This window comes from Hirsutella rhossiliensis (genome assembly GCF_020360975.1).
Source record: "Hirsutella rhossiliensis strain HR02 chromosome Unknown scaffold00008, whole genome shotgun sequence".
NCBI lineage: Eukaryota > Fungi > Ascomycota > Sordariomycetes > Hypocreales > Ophiocordycipitaceae > Hirsutella > Hirsutella rhossiliensis.
Window position 1 is genome coordinate 1,649,905 of NW_025408674.1, and position 11,197 is coordinate 1,661,101.

At 61.7% G+C, this 11,197-nt stretch overlaps 4 protein-coding genes and 1 non-coding gene across 5 annotated transcripts; all 5 read left to right on the forward strand.

The window, feature by feature from the left end:
- Positions 1-2,220: 2,220 nt before the first annotated feature.
- Positions 2,221-4,028, forward strand: HRG_07527 (sugar transporter domain-containing protein; the record flags this gene model as incomplete). The annotated part of the gene is made up of 4 exons (XM_044865998.1): positions 2,221-2,712; positions 2,778-3,229; positions 3,287-3,509; positions 3,555-4,028. The coding sequence occupies 4 exons, from the start codon at positions 2,221-2,223 to the stop codon at positions 4,026-4,028; spliced, it is 1,641 nt and encodes a 546-aa protein (XP_044718962.1).
- Positions 4,029-4,651: 623 nt separating this feature from the next.
- Positions 4,652-4,770, forward strand: HRG_12114. Its single transcript has one exon. It is a non-coding gene; the product is annotated as a tRNA-Asn (tRNA).
- A 688-nt stretch (positions 4,771-5,458) lies between these two features.
- HRG_07528 (aldo/keto reductase family domain-containing protein) lies at positions 5,459-6,634 on the forward strand (the record flags this gene model as incomplete). The annotated part of the gene is made up of 1 exon (XM_044865999.1): positions 5,459-6,634. The coding sequence occupies one exon, from the start codon at positions 5,459-5,461 to the stop codon at positions 6,632-6,634; it is 1,176 nt and encodes a 391-aa protein (XP_044718963.1).
- Positions 6,635-7,269: 635 nt separating this feature from the next.
- On the forward strand, positions 7,270-9,231 carry HRG_07529 (beta-lactamase domain-containing protein; the record flags this gene model as incomplete). Its single annotated transcript, XM_044866000.1, has 4 exons — positions 7,270-7,789; positions 7,868-7,990; positions 8,056-8,311; positions 8,361-9,231. The coding sequence occupies 4 exons, from the start codon at positions 7,270-7,272 to the stop codon at positions 9,229-9,231; spliced, it is 1,770 nt and encodes a 589-aa protein (XP_044718964.1).
- Positions 9,232-9,609: 378 nt separating this feature from the next.
- HRG_07530 (actin domain-containing protein) lies at positions 9,610-11,079 on the forward strand (the record flags this gene model as incomplete). Its single annotated transcript, XM_044866001.1, has 2 exons — positions 9,610-10,051; positions 10,151-11,079. 2 exons carry the CDS (start codon positions 9,610-9,612, stop codon positions 11,077-11,079), a joined length of 1,371 nt encoding a protein of 456 aa, XP_044718965.1.
- Between the last annotated feature and the right edge of the window lie 118 nt (positions 11,080-11,197).

Consider the following 11,197-nt stretch of genomic DNA (forward strand, 5'->3'; position numbering starts at 1 on the left):
CTGCAAGCAAGCATGTGGTGGCGGTGGTGGTGGCGACGGGGGGCGTTGCATCCGCGGGTTGCCACCCAACAGGCTCGGGGCGGGACGCAAGATGCAACGTGCTGCACATGTCTCTCTGCGCCTCGGCGGCGAAGGGGAGCGAGGCGGACCTGCGCGGCTCTGGCCCGGTCCCTTGCGTGTGTGGCGCTGGTCGGGGTCACGATGATTCCGGGATTCGGGGAACAAAGGCTAATTGGACCGAGAATGGGCCCTAGGGGCGGGGGAGACCTGTAGGGATGGTGTTATTTTTGAATTCAATTATACATACGGGACTGTTGTTGTTGTTGTTATTATTATTATTATTGATATTATTACCTTTGTTATTATGCTCCCCAGCATTGGCCTCGCATTGCATGACTTGGGAAAGAAATGAGGGGACTGGGGAGAGGGGGGGAGGGGGAGAGGGAGGGGAAAGGCGGGGGAGCATGTTGGCTTATCACCTACTGTATGTTCAGTCCAGTACAGTGCAGTACGGTAGGTTTACTGCTCTCGCTTGCATCTGCCAAAGGGGCCATTTGTTCCCGTACATGTATGTCATGACATGCAGACTCTTGTTGGCCGACATAGCGCTGAACCGCTGAAGCCATGGCCGACTCCTTCGCTCCTCGTATTGTTTGTTGCCCGCGCATAATAACCAGCCATCATTAGGTTTCCCCCAGGGCATTATGCGCCTGCGGCGGAGCGGAGCGCCGCAGGAAAAGGGAACTGCTCCATTCCGGGGGCATTGCCCACAGAATTCTCTGCTGTCCTCGTGACGGGCAACGACTCAGGTTCCCTCTGGTCTGGGCCCCCCGTCCCTGTATTGACTGTATCTGTACTTCCTTTTTCCGGGCCCCGCTGCGGAGAGCCGCGGACGACGTGAGGCTGTCGTGATTCCCCCCACGATGCCGGCGGCTTGTGCTTGACAAGCCCGCTGCACACACATGTTTGCGACGGCACGTGGCCGGCAGAGCCGATGGCTGTATTTGTCCTGCAGCCTGTTGCAGAGCAAGAGGTTTGTGTGCGTGTTTCAGGCCTAGCCAGGTAAAAGTCTGCGACAGCCGAGGCTGTAACAGCCAAGCCGCTTGTTTTACCTCGTTGCCCGTCTTGTACGGATCCGGCAGGCCATGGTCACATCTGCGGGCCCGGACTCTTGGGCAACCTCTGGTGCGCCGGCCAGACTCCGGACAGCACGCATGGCATCGTCCCCGGTTTCTTGGGGGAATCACGCGGGGAACAAGGGGGGGTGGGTGGTGGTACGGCAGGGCATAAGGTGCCAAGTGTGTCTGGCAGTGTGCGCCTGTATGTAACCAGACGGGAGCCAACAGAGTTTGGCGTTGAATTACACTCGTCTATTTTGCTTCTTGCTTTGTTGCTCTAAAAAAGACTATTCCCGAAAGTTTGATTCATTCTTGTCGTGACAGTATTCTTCCATTTCATCGATTCACCTGGACCGACAGACAGCCCACCGTGAAATCCCCCCCCTCCCCCACGACTTGTAGAAACCAATGGACAAGGGAAAGCCAGGCCAGCAGAGCCATTTCAAATAACCGAACCAAAACGGCCGGCCCTTCTCGGCGCTTCTCTGGCGGGCAGTGTGGGTCATCCACCCACTATATTCGGCCTTACCTCGTAGCCCAGGCCCTGCAACTGCGCTGCACTGGCGCCCCCATCCCCACGCGGCTTCCCCGGACGCAAGCGCGAGGTCTCGATGCAGAATCGCTGTAACAGCGGTTTCTCCCCTGAAGCCTCCCCCCTCTCCCCTCCTTCTTCGGGCAGTCTGCAGGCGGCGGGCCTTGCCCTGTCCCTGTTAGCCTCGACTGAATTCGATTCGAGGCCGCGCGATTCCCCACGACATGCAAGCGCGCAAACAGCCAGATGCATCCACCTCGCTCGACAATAAATAAAAAGTCGACCTCGCCCCGGACCCGACGATCGTCTGTTGTTTCTTCCCCGCTTGTCCATCATCAATCCTCTGCAAAGGCCTCGCCTCGCATCCTTCCTCCTCTCCAACGAGGTTGACGAGACGATTCGTCCCCTGTGTCTCGCCTTTTGGCTCTTCTGACTCGACACCCCCCCTCCGACTCTCGTCGCCCATTCCTCTCTCTCCCTCCCGCCCAGGAACCAGAGACAAAAAAGCCTTCTTTTTCTTCTCTGGGACACAACGCACAGAGACACATCTCGGAACGAGCCGACAGCATCATGTCTGACACGGTCAAGACGGGCGACGATCGCCGGGCCTCGGTCGCCCTCCACACGGCCCGCGATGTCGAGCACATCGAGGCGCCCGTCACCTGGAAAGCCTACCTGCTCTGCGCCTTTGCCTCGTTCGGCGGCATCTTCTTCGGCTACGACTCGGGTTACATCAACGGCGTCCTCGGCTCCCAGATCTTCATCAACGCCGTCATGGGCGAGCCCGGCCACAAGCAGGTGTCGGAGAACTACAGCTCCCTCATCGTCTCCATCCTCTCCTGTGGCACCTTCTTTGGCGCCCTCATCGCCGGCGACCTTGCCGACATGATGGGCCGCAAGTGGACCGTCATCATGGGCTGCTTCATATACATGCTGGGTGTCGTCATCCAGATGATCACCAGCCCTTCCGCTGCTCTGGGCCCCATGGTGGCCGGCCGCCTCGTCGCCGGTCTCGGTGTCGGCTTCGAGTCTGCCGTGGTCATTCTGTATATGTCTGAGATTGTGAGTTTTCCCCAAGTCTCTCGCGCGTCGACAGAGAGTTCGCTGACCGTCGCTCCTCGTCATAGTGCCCTCGCAAGGTCCGCGGTGCTCTCGTCGCCGGCTACCAGTTTTGCATCACCATCGGCATCATGCTGGCGTCCATTATCGTCTATGCCACAAAGAACTACACCGACACGGCCGCCTACCGCATCCCCATTGCCATCCAGTTTCCGTGGGCCCTGATCCTCGGCGGTGGCCTCATGTTCCTCCCCGACTCTCCCCGCTACTTTGTCAAGAAGGGCCTAATTCAAAAGGCCGTGAGCGCCCTCGCCCGGATCCGCGGCCAGCCCGAGTCCTCCGAGTACGTCCAGGGCGAGATTGCCGAGATCATTGCCAACGAGGAATACGAGCGCGCCCTCGTGCCCTCGACGACCTGGTTCGGCAGCTGGGCCAACTGTTTCCGCGGCAGCTTGTTCCAGGCAAAGTCCAACCTGCGCCGCACGATCCTCGGCACCTCTCTGCAGATGATGCAGCAATGGTAAGTTTTCTCTTTGGCCGCCTCTGCCATGGCGCACGTGCTGACCTCTGCATCCAGGACCGGCGTCAACTTCATCTTCTACTACTCGACTCCCTTCCTGCAGTCCACGGGCGCCATTGACAACTCGTTCCTCATCTCCATGATCTTCACCCTCGTCAATGTGCTGTCCACGCCCCTCTCCTTCTGGACCGTCGAGCGCTTTGGTCGCCGCACCATCCTCATCTCGGGCGCCATGGGCATGCTCATCTGCCAGTTCCTCGTCGCCATCATCGGCGTCACCGTCGGCTTCGACCACACGCACCCCGACCCGGCCGATGCCACCAAGGATATCGCCAACAACATCCCCGCCGTCAACGCGCAGATTGCCTTCATCGCCATCTTCATCTTCTGGTTCGCGTCGACGTGGGGCCCCGGTGCCTGGATCGTCATTGGCGAGATCTTCCCGCTGCCCATCCGCTCCCGCGGTGTCGGTCTGTCAACGGCGTCTAACTGGCTGTGGAACACCATCATCGCCGTCGTCACCCCCTACATGGTGGGCAAGGACCGCGGCAACCTCAAGTCGTCCGTCTTCTTCGTGTGGGGCGCGCTGTGCAGCTGTGCCTTTGTCTACGCCTACTTCCTCATCCCCGAAACCAAGGGCCTGTCGCTCGAGCAGGTGGACAAGATGATGGAGGAAACGACGCCGCGCAAGTCGGCCAAGTGGAAGCCGACGTCGACGTTTGCCAACACGATGGGCGCGGGCGATTACATGGAGAAGCCCATTGTCGAGGACCTCGAGCATCGCCGCTCTGCCGTCTAGACGGCCAGACTTGTCTTGTGCATTTTGCCTCGTTTTGCTTTTGGTTTTGCGCCATGTACGGAGTAATGAGCGGTCACACGACGGATGAGAGCATACCCCGGGGTACCCAGGCGTTCAAAGACATGAGAGGAATGCGTGGAGAGATTGACTGTTGGGTCGACCGCCAGTTTGATGTACATTCTACGCTAGACGTAGCACGTCAATTGTTTTAATGTTTGCCAGTGTCGAGTAGCCGTCGTTTGGTAGCATGTGATTCCAGAGACCTCGTAAGGTGTCAATATGAATGCCAGCCGCGGCAGATTGCACTGTCGAAAGCAAGACACGGTGTACTTGTCCGACTTTGTCCTTGATGCCTTGGCTGCGCTGCTTCCTGTAGAGTGATGCGCGCATGGAAATTTGCCTTTTTCCCCAAAACGGATGCCGAATGATTCCAATACAGGATAAAATAGCAGGGTTCTTAAAAATCTATTGCTTCATATGTGTGTGCGTGTATGTGGCCAACAACTTGTATGCTGAAGTCTCGAGACTCCATCCAAGAGGCCTCCTCTTTCCAAAGTCATCAATTTTTCCTGGGCCAAGTGTGTATATACCACAATAAGGCGGGGTTACTTCCATCAGAAGCATCTCCCATAGCTCAGTTGGCTAGAGCGTCTGACTGTTATAGGGTCGTTTCCCTGGTTTCCCAGGAGCGTGTCCACCAACGGTCATCAGGAGGTCGTAAGTTCGAGCCTTACTGGGAGAGCGCAGCACCTGTGTGCTTAATTTTTTTGCCAGGTTCGTGGACAGTTGACCCACTCTTTGGTTATCTGCGTCCGCGTTATTCATTCACTCGGGGTGGTTAACTCGGAATGGGCAGTTGGAGATGACACGGCAGCCGGACAAATGATTGTGCATGCCATGGCTGACTGCAGAGACGTCCTGGATCACAGGCGCCTCTCTTATCGCCGACGTCTGTAATTAATTACTCCGTACTGATGTTGCAGCTGCACTTTTTTCGGCGGGGCGCGCGCGCACAGAGATTAAATTCTGCCTTATGGTCGTTACCTTGGATTTGTTTTCTTAATTCGTTTCGCTTCATGCGCGCCTCAGCCTGTCCTAATCCTTCGGCTGACTAGACCAACTGCTCGCCCCTACTGTTCTGCTTCTTCAACGTACCGAGTGCTCCGCACATTATTGTGCTCAAGCCGTCCATCTACATACTGCGGACTCGGCCGGTCATCTGTCCCCGGCCCTGCTTCGCCCATCACCACCCCTCTCTCGTCCTCTCGCCCCCACCGCCGCCTCTCTATCATCAACACGCCTCCAAGCAACCGCGTCCGGGCACCGCGTCGACCATGCATAGGCCCGCGAGGTGACGAGACGCCGTTGCCGAAACAATCAGCAAAACAAACCAAAAAAAAATTAAAAAAAAAAAAAGAGGAAAAGGGAAAATGGCGTCGCGCGAGCCGCTCTCGCACGTGCTGCCGCCGCTCGTCCTGGGCACGGCCACGTTCAACACGCAGTATCACCACGACCCGACGCACATGCCCTACGCCGACATTGTGCGGCGCGCCCTCGAGCACGACATTGCCGCCTTTGACACGTCGCCCTACTACGGCCCGTCCGAGACGCTGCTGGGCGACGCCCTGGCCGCCCTGGACCCGCGCCCGCCGCGCGCCAGCTACTTCCTCATCACAAAGGCCGGCCGCATCGCCGCCGACGAGTTCGACTACTCGCCCGCCTGGATGCGCTACAGCGTCTGCCGCAGCCTCGAGCGCCTCGGCACGCCCTACCTCGACCTCGTCTACGCCCACGACGTCGAGTTCGTCGCGCCCGCCGACGTCCTCGCCGCCGTCGCCGAGCTGCGCCGCCTGCGCGACGCGGGCCGCGTCCGCTACGTCGGCATCAGCGGCTACCCGGTGGCCGTGCTGGCCGGCCTCGCCGAGCTGGTGCTCGAGACGACGGGCGAGCCGCTCGACGCCGTCATGTCCTACGGCCACTTCTGCGTCCAGAACGGCCAGCTGGGCCGGCCCGACCTACTGGCCCGCTTCCGCGCCGCCGGCGTCGAGTGCGTCCTCAACGCCAGCATGCTCGGCATGGGCCTCCTGACCAGCCGCGGCGTCGACAACGGGCCCATGGCCTCGTGGCACCCGGCCCCGCCCGCCCTGCGCAAGGCCTGCGCCGACCTGGCCGCCATCGCCGCGCGCCACGGCGAGCGCCTCGAGGAGGTGGCCATCCGATGGGCCCTGGAAAACTGGGCCCGCGTCGGCGCGCCCCTCGGCACCCTCGCCTACCCGTCGCGCGCCGTCGCCCTGCCGGCGCGCATCGGCGTCAGCGTCATGGGCGTCGCCGCCGTCGAGGAGCTCGAGGAGACGTGGGCCTTGTGGAAGAGCGTCGTCGGCGGCGGCACCGCCGAGCCCGCCGCCGAGGAGCGCAGAGCCAAGATTGCCGCAATCGTGGCCGGCTCCATGTGGCCCAGCCTGGGGCCGTGGAAGGACTTTGCGTGGGAGAGCCCCGGCGAGGCCTTTGCCAATCGGCGAGAAGCCCCGGGCGCCGTGCCGGACGACAACGTGGCGGAGCGATGGGGGCTGATAGCCAAGACGATGCTAGACAGCGCCAAAATATAACAATGCTCCGGAGTAGAGCGACAAACCAACAACAAAGAACCTTCAGCGTCATGGTTCTCCCTGCGCCCGGCTTGTATCCTCGGCGGGCTTTTCGAGCAGTGGCGTTTCAAAGAACATGCCATACGGAACGCGTCACTTGTTGGACCCTGCTCGTGTTGGGCCGTGGATTAGTTATGTAGAAGCCATGTAAGCACACGCAGCAGCCGAGACCCTCCCCCGCGTCGTATTTCGGGTTCGGCGGCCCCCCCTGCAGCGCCCGGCCCCGCAGCCCAGACCCGCTTTTGCCGGGCGTCGACGGGCTCCAGCACCGAGCTTGTGGTGATGCAGCAGCAGCACGGCCAACGACATGGATGGCTTTCAACGCTGGGCTGCCGCCGAAATCGACTCCTCTCGTATCTCGGTTCCGATGTGAACCGCCTCGCTTCGCCCCTGTTCCCCCCTCCCCTTCTTCGCTCCCCTTGGCTTGATATGGTCTCGGAAGCCACTCTTGACGGCTGTCATGGCCTTGCCATACGAGTATAAAGGGGAGAGAAGCAAGCCGTCAAGGCTCCGTAAAGCGCGGCCCACTGTCATCTCCAAGCGAAGCTTACACAAGCCTCCACTACATATCCGAGAAAACATCGAGTCTCGTCGTCATGATGAAGCACCTCTTGCTCAACCCGCTGCTCCTCGGCTCCCTCGCCTCAGCCCCGGCCTCGGCAATCCTCACCTGCCGCCCCGAGGGTCCCGTCTTGCCCAAGCCGCGCCTCCGGGACTGGCCGCCCTTGCAAGCCGCCGCCGCCAACTTGACCCGCGCCCTCGACGCCGTCGCCGTCTCCCAGACCGCACCCGCCGGCTGGCCCGTCGCCAACGTCTCCTTCTCCGTCGCCATCGTCTCGCGCGACCAGGGCGACGCGGGGATCCCGCTGTGGGAGTACCACCACCTGGCCGCCGCCAACGTCAGGGGTACCAGCACCCTCGACCGCGACGCCCAGTATCTCATCGGCTCCGTGTCCAAGGTCGTCTCCGACTACATCCTGCTCAAGAGTCCCCTCGACCTGGACGCTCCCGTGACGAGGTACCTTCCCAGGCTTGGCAGCTCCTCCTCTCTTGTGCGGTGGGAGGACGTGAGTCTGAGGATGCTCGCGTCGCAACTCTCGGGGGCTCCCACAAACTGTGAGTAGGCCGCAAGACGGTGTAGCGTCCATGTAGACCTACAGGGGGCGCGGATGCGCTGACCATGGCTGGAATCAGATGGCTTCTCCGAGTTCTACTACCTGAAGGACGTCTTCCGCGCGTACGGTTTTCCACACATCGAGGACGCGGCCTATCCCCCGTGCGGCGTCATAGCTCTCAACGGGCCCTGCTCTCAAGATGGCAAGCAAATCTGCCTCTTCCCAAGCCCCCATCGCGGAACGGCACGGGCTTACTGTTGTCGACAGACTTTTTCAAGGGCATGGCCGAGTCGAACCCCGTCGTGGCGCCCATGGAGCGACCAGCTTACTCCAACATTGCATTTACCATCTTGGCCCTGGCCATCCAAGAGGTGACGGGCAAGAACTATTCGCAGCTAGTCGACGAGCTGGTCGCCAAGCCGCTGCGCCTCCGCAACACGATGCCCTCCCCCGGCGACGACGCGAGGGCTGTCATCCCGCCGGGAGAGAGCAGTTGGGGCGTCGACTATGGCAACAACGCACCGTAAGCCTCTCCACCCCACGTCGAGACGACGCTGACCGGGTGTTGTTAGCGGCGGCGGACTCGTGTCTTCGCTCGCAGACCTGTCGAGGCTCGCCCACGGCATCCTCGCCCGCTCTATCGATCTCACGCCCAGTCAAACCCGCCAATGGCTCAAACCGCAGGCCTACAGCGGCGGCTACAGCGCCGTCGGCATGCCCTGGGAGATCTTCCGGCCGCACAACCTCACGCCCAGGCATCCGCATCCCGTCACCGTCCTCGGCAAGGGCGGCGGCGCCCAGTCGTATCACAGCCAGTTCTCAATCGTAGACGAGTACGGCATCGGGTTCATCGTCCTCTCTGCGGGGTCCATGGACGCCGCCTTGCTCCTCTACGACGCTTTGCTCGGCACCTTTGTCCCCGCGGCCGACGGGGCGTCCAGGGAGCAGGCAGAGGAGCAGTACGCGCGCACGTTCAAGGCCGGAGTGTGTGCCAACAGCAGCGAGCTCGAGGTGACTTTTGACCTGGACCAAGACTCTCTGCGAGTATTGTCAATGCGAAGCAACGGCTCCGACATGCTCGAGGCCCTGACAAAGGTCTGGTCCCTCACCATGGGCCAGTTCATGGGCAACCTGAGCCCTGCCGCCCGCCTCTTCCCCACAGAGCAGGATCAGGAGGCAACGCTGCGCGGCAGGCCTGTCACCCGCGAGGTGTGGCGCCTCTGGCCCGAGCTGGGTCCAGCAGCCAAGTCCCATCTTCCCAGCTCCGGCACCATGGCCGATGATTGCCTTTCGTGGACGCTCGCGGACTGGGTGCATTACGGGGGCGAGCCCCTGGACAGGTTCCTCTTCTACAAGGACGCCCAGGGCCGCGTGGTCGGTTTCGAGGCTCCGTTTCTGCGGTCGGGCATCTTGCCGCCCGCCGGGGAGAAAGGCCTCTGCTGAGGTCAGGCTTGACGATGCTGCAGCTGCTCGTCGTTGGGGATCGCCAGTTTTTCGCACAAAGTTAGTTTCCGTAGTCGTTATTGAATTGTTCATCCATTTAGACCGTCATCCGTTCTCGACACAGCCCGAAAGGTTTTTGATTTGTCCCGTGTAACAACTGATGATGCGAGAGGTGCGAGAGGGAGAGAGGGAGAGAGTGATGGATGTCGTTGGCGGCGCTTATATAAGCAATCCCGCAAGCTGAGAGCTCAGCTTCCTTCCACAGCCAACTCGCTTTCGCCTGTGACCACGACCAACTCTCCCTCAACCGGCCCGCGGGGCCAACACGTCGACGGCCGACCGACAACATCGCAGCCGAGAGCCCTTCCTCGACCCTCAATGGCAGGCGGCCCCAAATCCGAGGGCGCCGCCCCAGCTCGCCCCCAGACGACGCTGGTGCTCGACAATGGCGCCTACACGCTCAAGGCAGGCCTCGTTGCGCGCGGCAGCAAAGACGACGACACGGCCGCGCCCCTCGTCATCCCCAACTGCATCGCGCGCGACCGGGCGCGGAACATCTACGTCGGCGCCGACATCGACAAGTGCCGCGACTGCGGCGAGATGCAGTTCCGCCGCCCCGTCGAAAAGGGCTTCATCGTCAACTGGGAGGCGCAAAAGGAGATTTGGGACCATCATCTCTTCCGCGGCCCGCTCAAGTGCGATCCTGCCGAGACGCGCCTCGTCTTGGCCGAGCCGCCCAGCGGTCTGCCCGCGCTGCAGGCAAACTGCGACCAGGTCGTGTTTGAGGAGTATGGCTTTGCGAGCTACTACCGTGGTGTTGGTACGCAGCCTCCACCACCGGTTTTGACGGAGAGAACCGCTGGGCAGAGAGAAGGATGATGCTTCGGGTGTCGCATGGCTGACGCAAAGGTGAACATAGGCCCTGCTTTCAACGCCTACCACGACATCCAGGGCCTCTTCCAGACCCTCCGAGACGCACCAACCGTCGCCAACGCGCCCGCCGAAGTCGTCCTCGTCATCGACTCGGGATACTCACACACGACCGTCACCCCCGTGCTGCGCGGCCAGCCGCTTCACCCGGCCGTGCGCCGGCTCGACGTGGGCGGCAAGGTGCTCACAAACTATCTGACGCGCCTCATCTCCATGCGCCACTTTGACATGCGCAACGACACCTACATTGTCAACGAGATGAAGGAGCAGGTGTGCTTCGTCTCGGCAGACTTCAAGGCCGACCTCGAGGCCTGCTGGAAGGGCACGCGCGGCGACCGGCGCCGCCATCAGGGCCTCCTCGCCTCGTCCGGCGACCTCGTCAAGGACTATGTCCTGCCCGATTTCCACACCCGCGCCAGGGGCATCGTCCGCGACTACGACCCGGCGCGGCACTCTAAGGCGCGCAAGGTGGCGGCGGCTGCCGGCGCCGCGGCCGGCGCAGACGAGGACGTGGTGACGTTGCGCAACGAGCGCTTCGCCGTGCCCGAACTCATCTTCAACCCGTCCGACATGGGCCTCCGCCAGCCCGGCCTGCCCGACCTGGTCCAGCAGTCGCTGCGCCAGTTGCCCCTCGGCCTCTGGCCCGGCCTCGTTGCAAACGTCATCGTCGTCGGCGGCAACGCCCTCTTCGACGGCTTCATCCAACGCCTACAACGCGACGTGGTGCAGCGCCTGCCCGCCGACTGCGTCGTCCGCGTCGCCCGCCCTGCCGACCCCGTCACTAGCACCTGGCGCGGCGCCGCAAACATGGCCACCAGCGCGCACATGGACCGCGTCGCCGTCACAAAGCTCGAGTACGAAGAGCTCGGCGCCGCCCTCGTCGCCCGCAAGTTCGCCGCTGGCCTCCACGGCCCTTGAAACCCGCTGCCCCCTCAACTCGCCAGCTTCGCTCTGCTCGTGCTATTTTTAACGAGAAGGTCCCCGATCCCGTCTCCAACTAACCGCCCCCCGGATCCCAAAATGAAAAGGGGGGCTG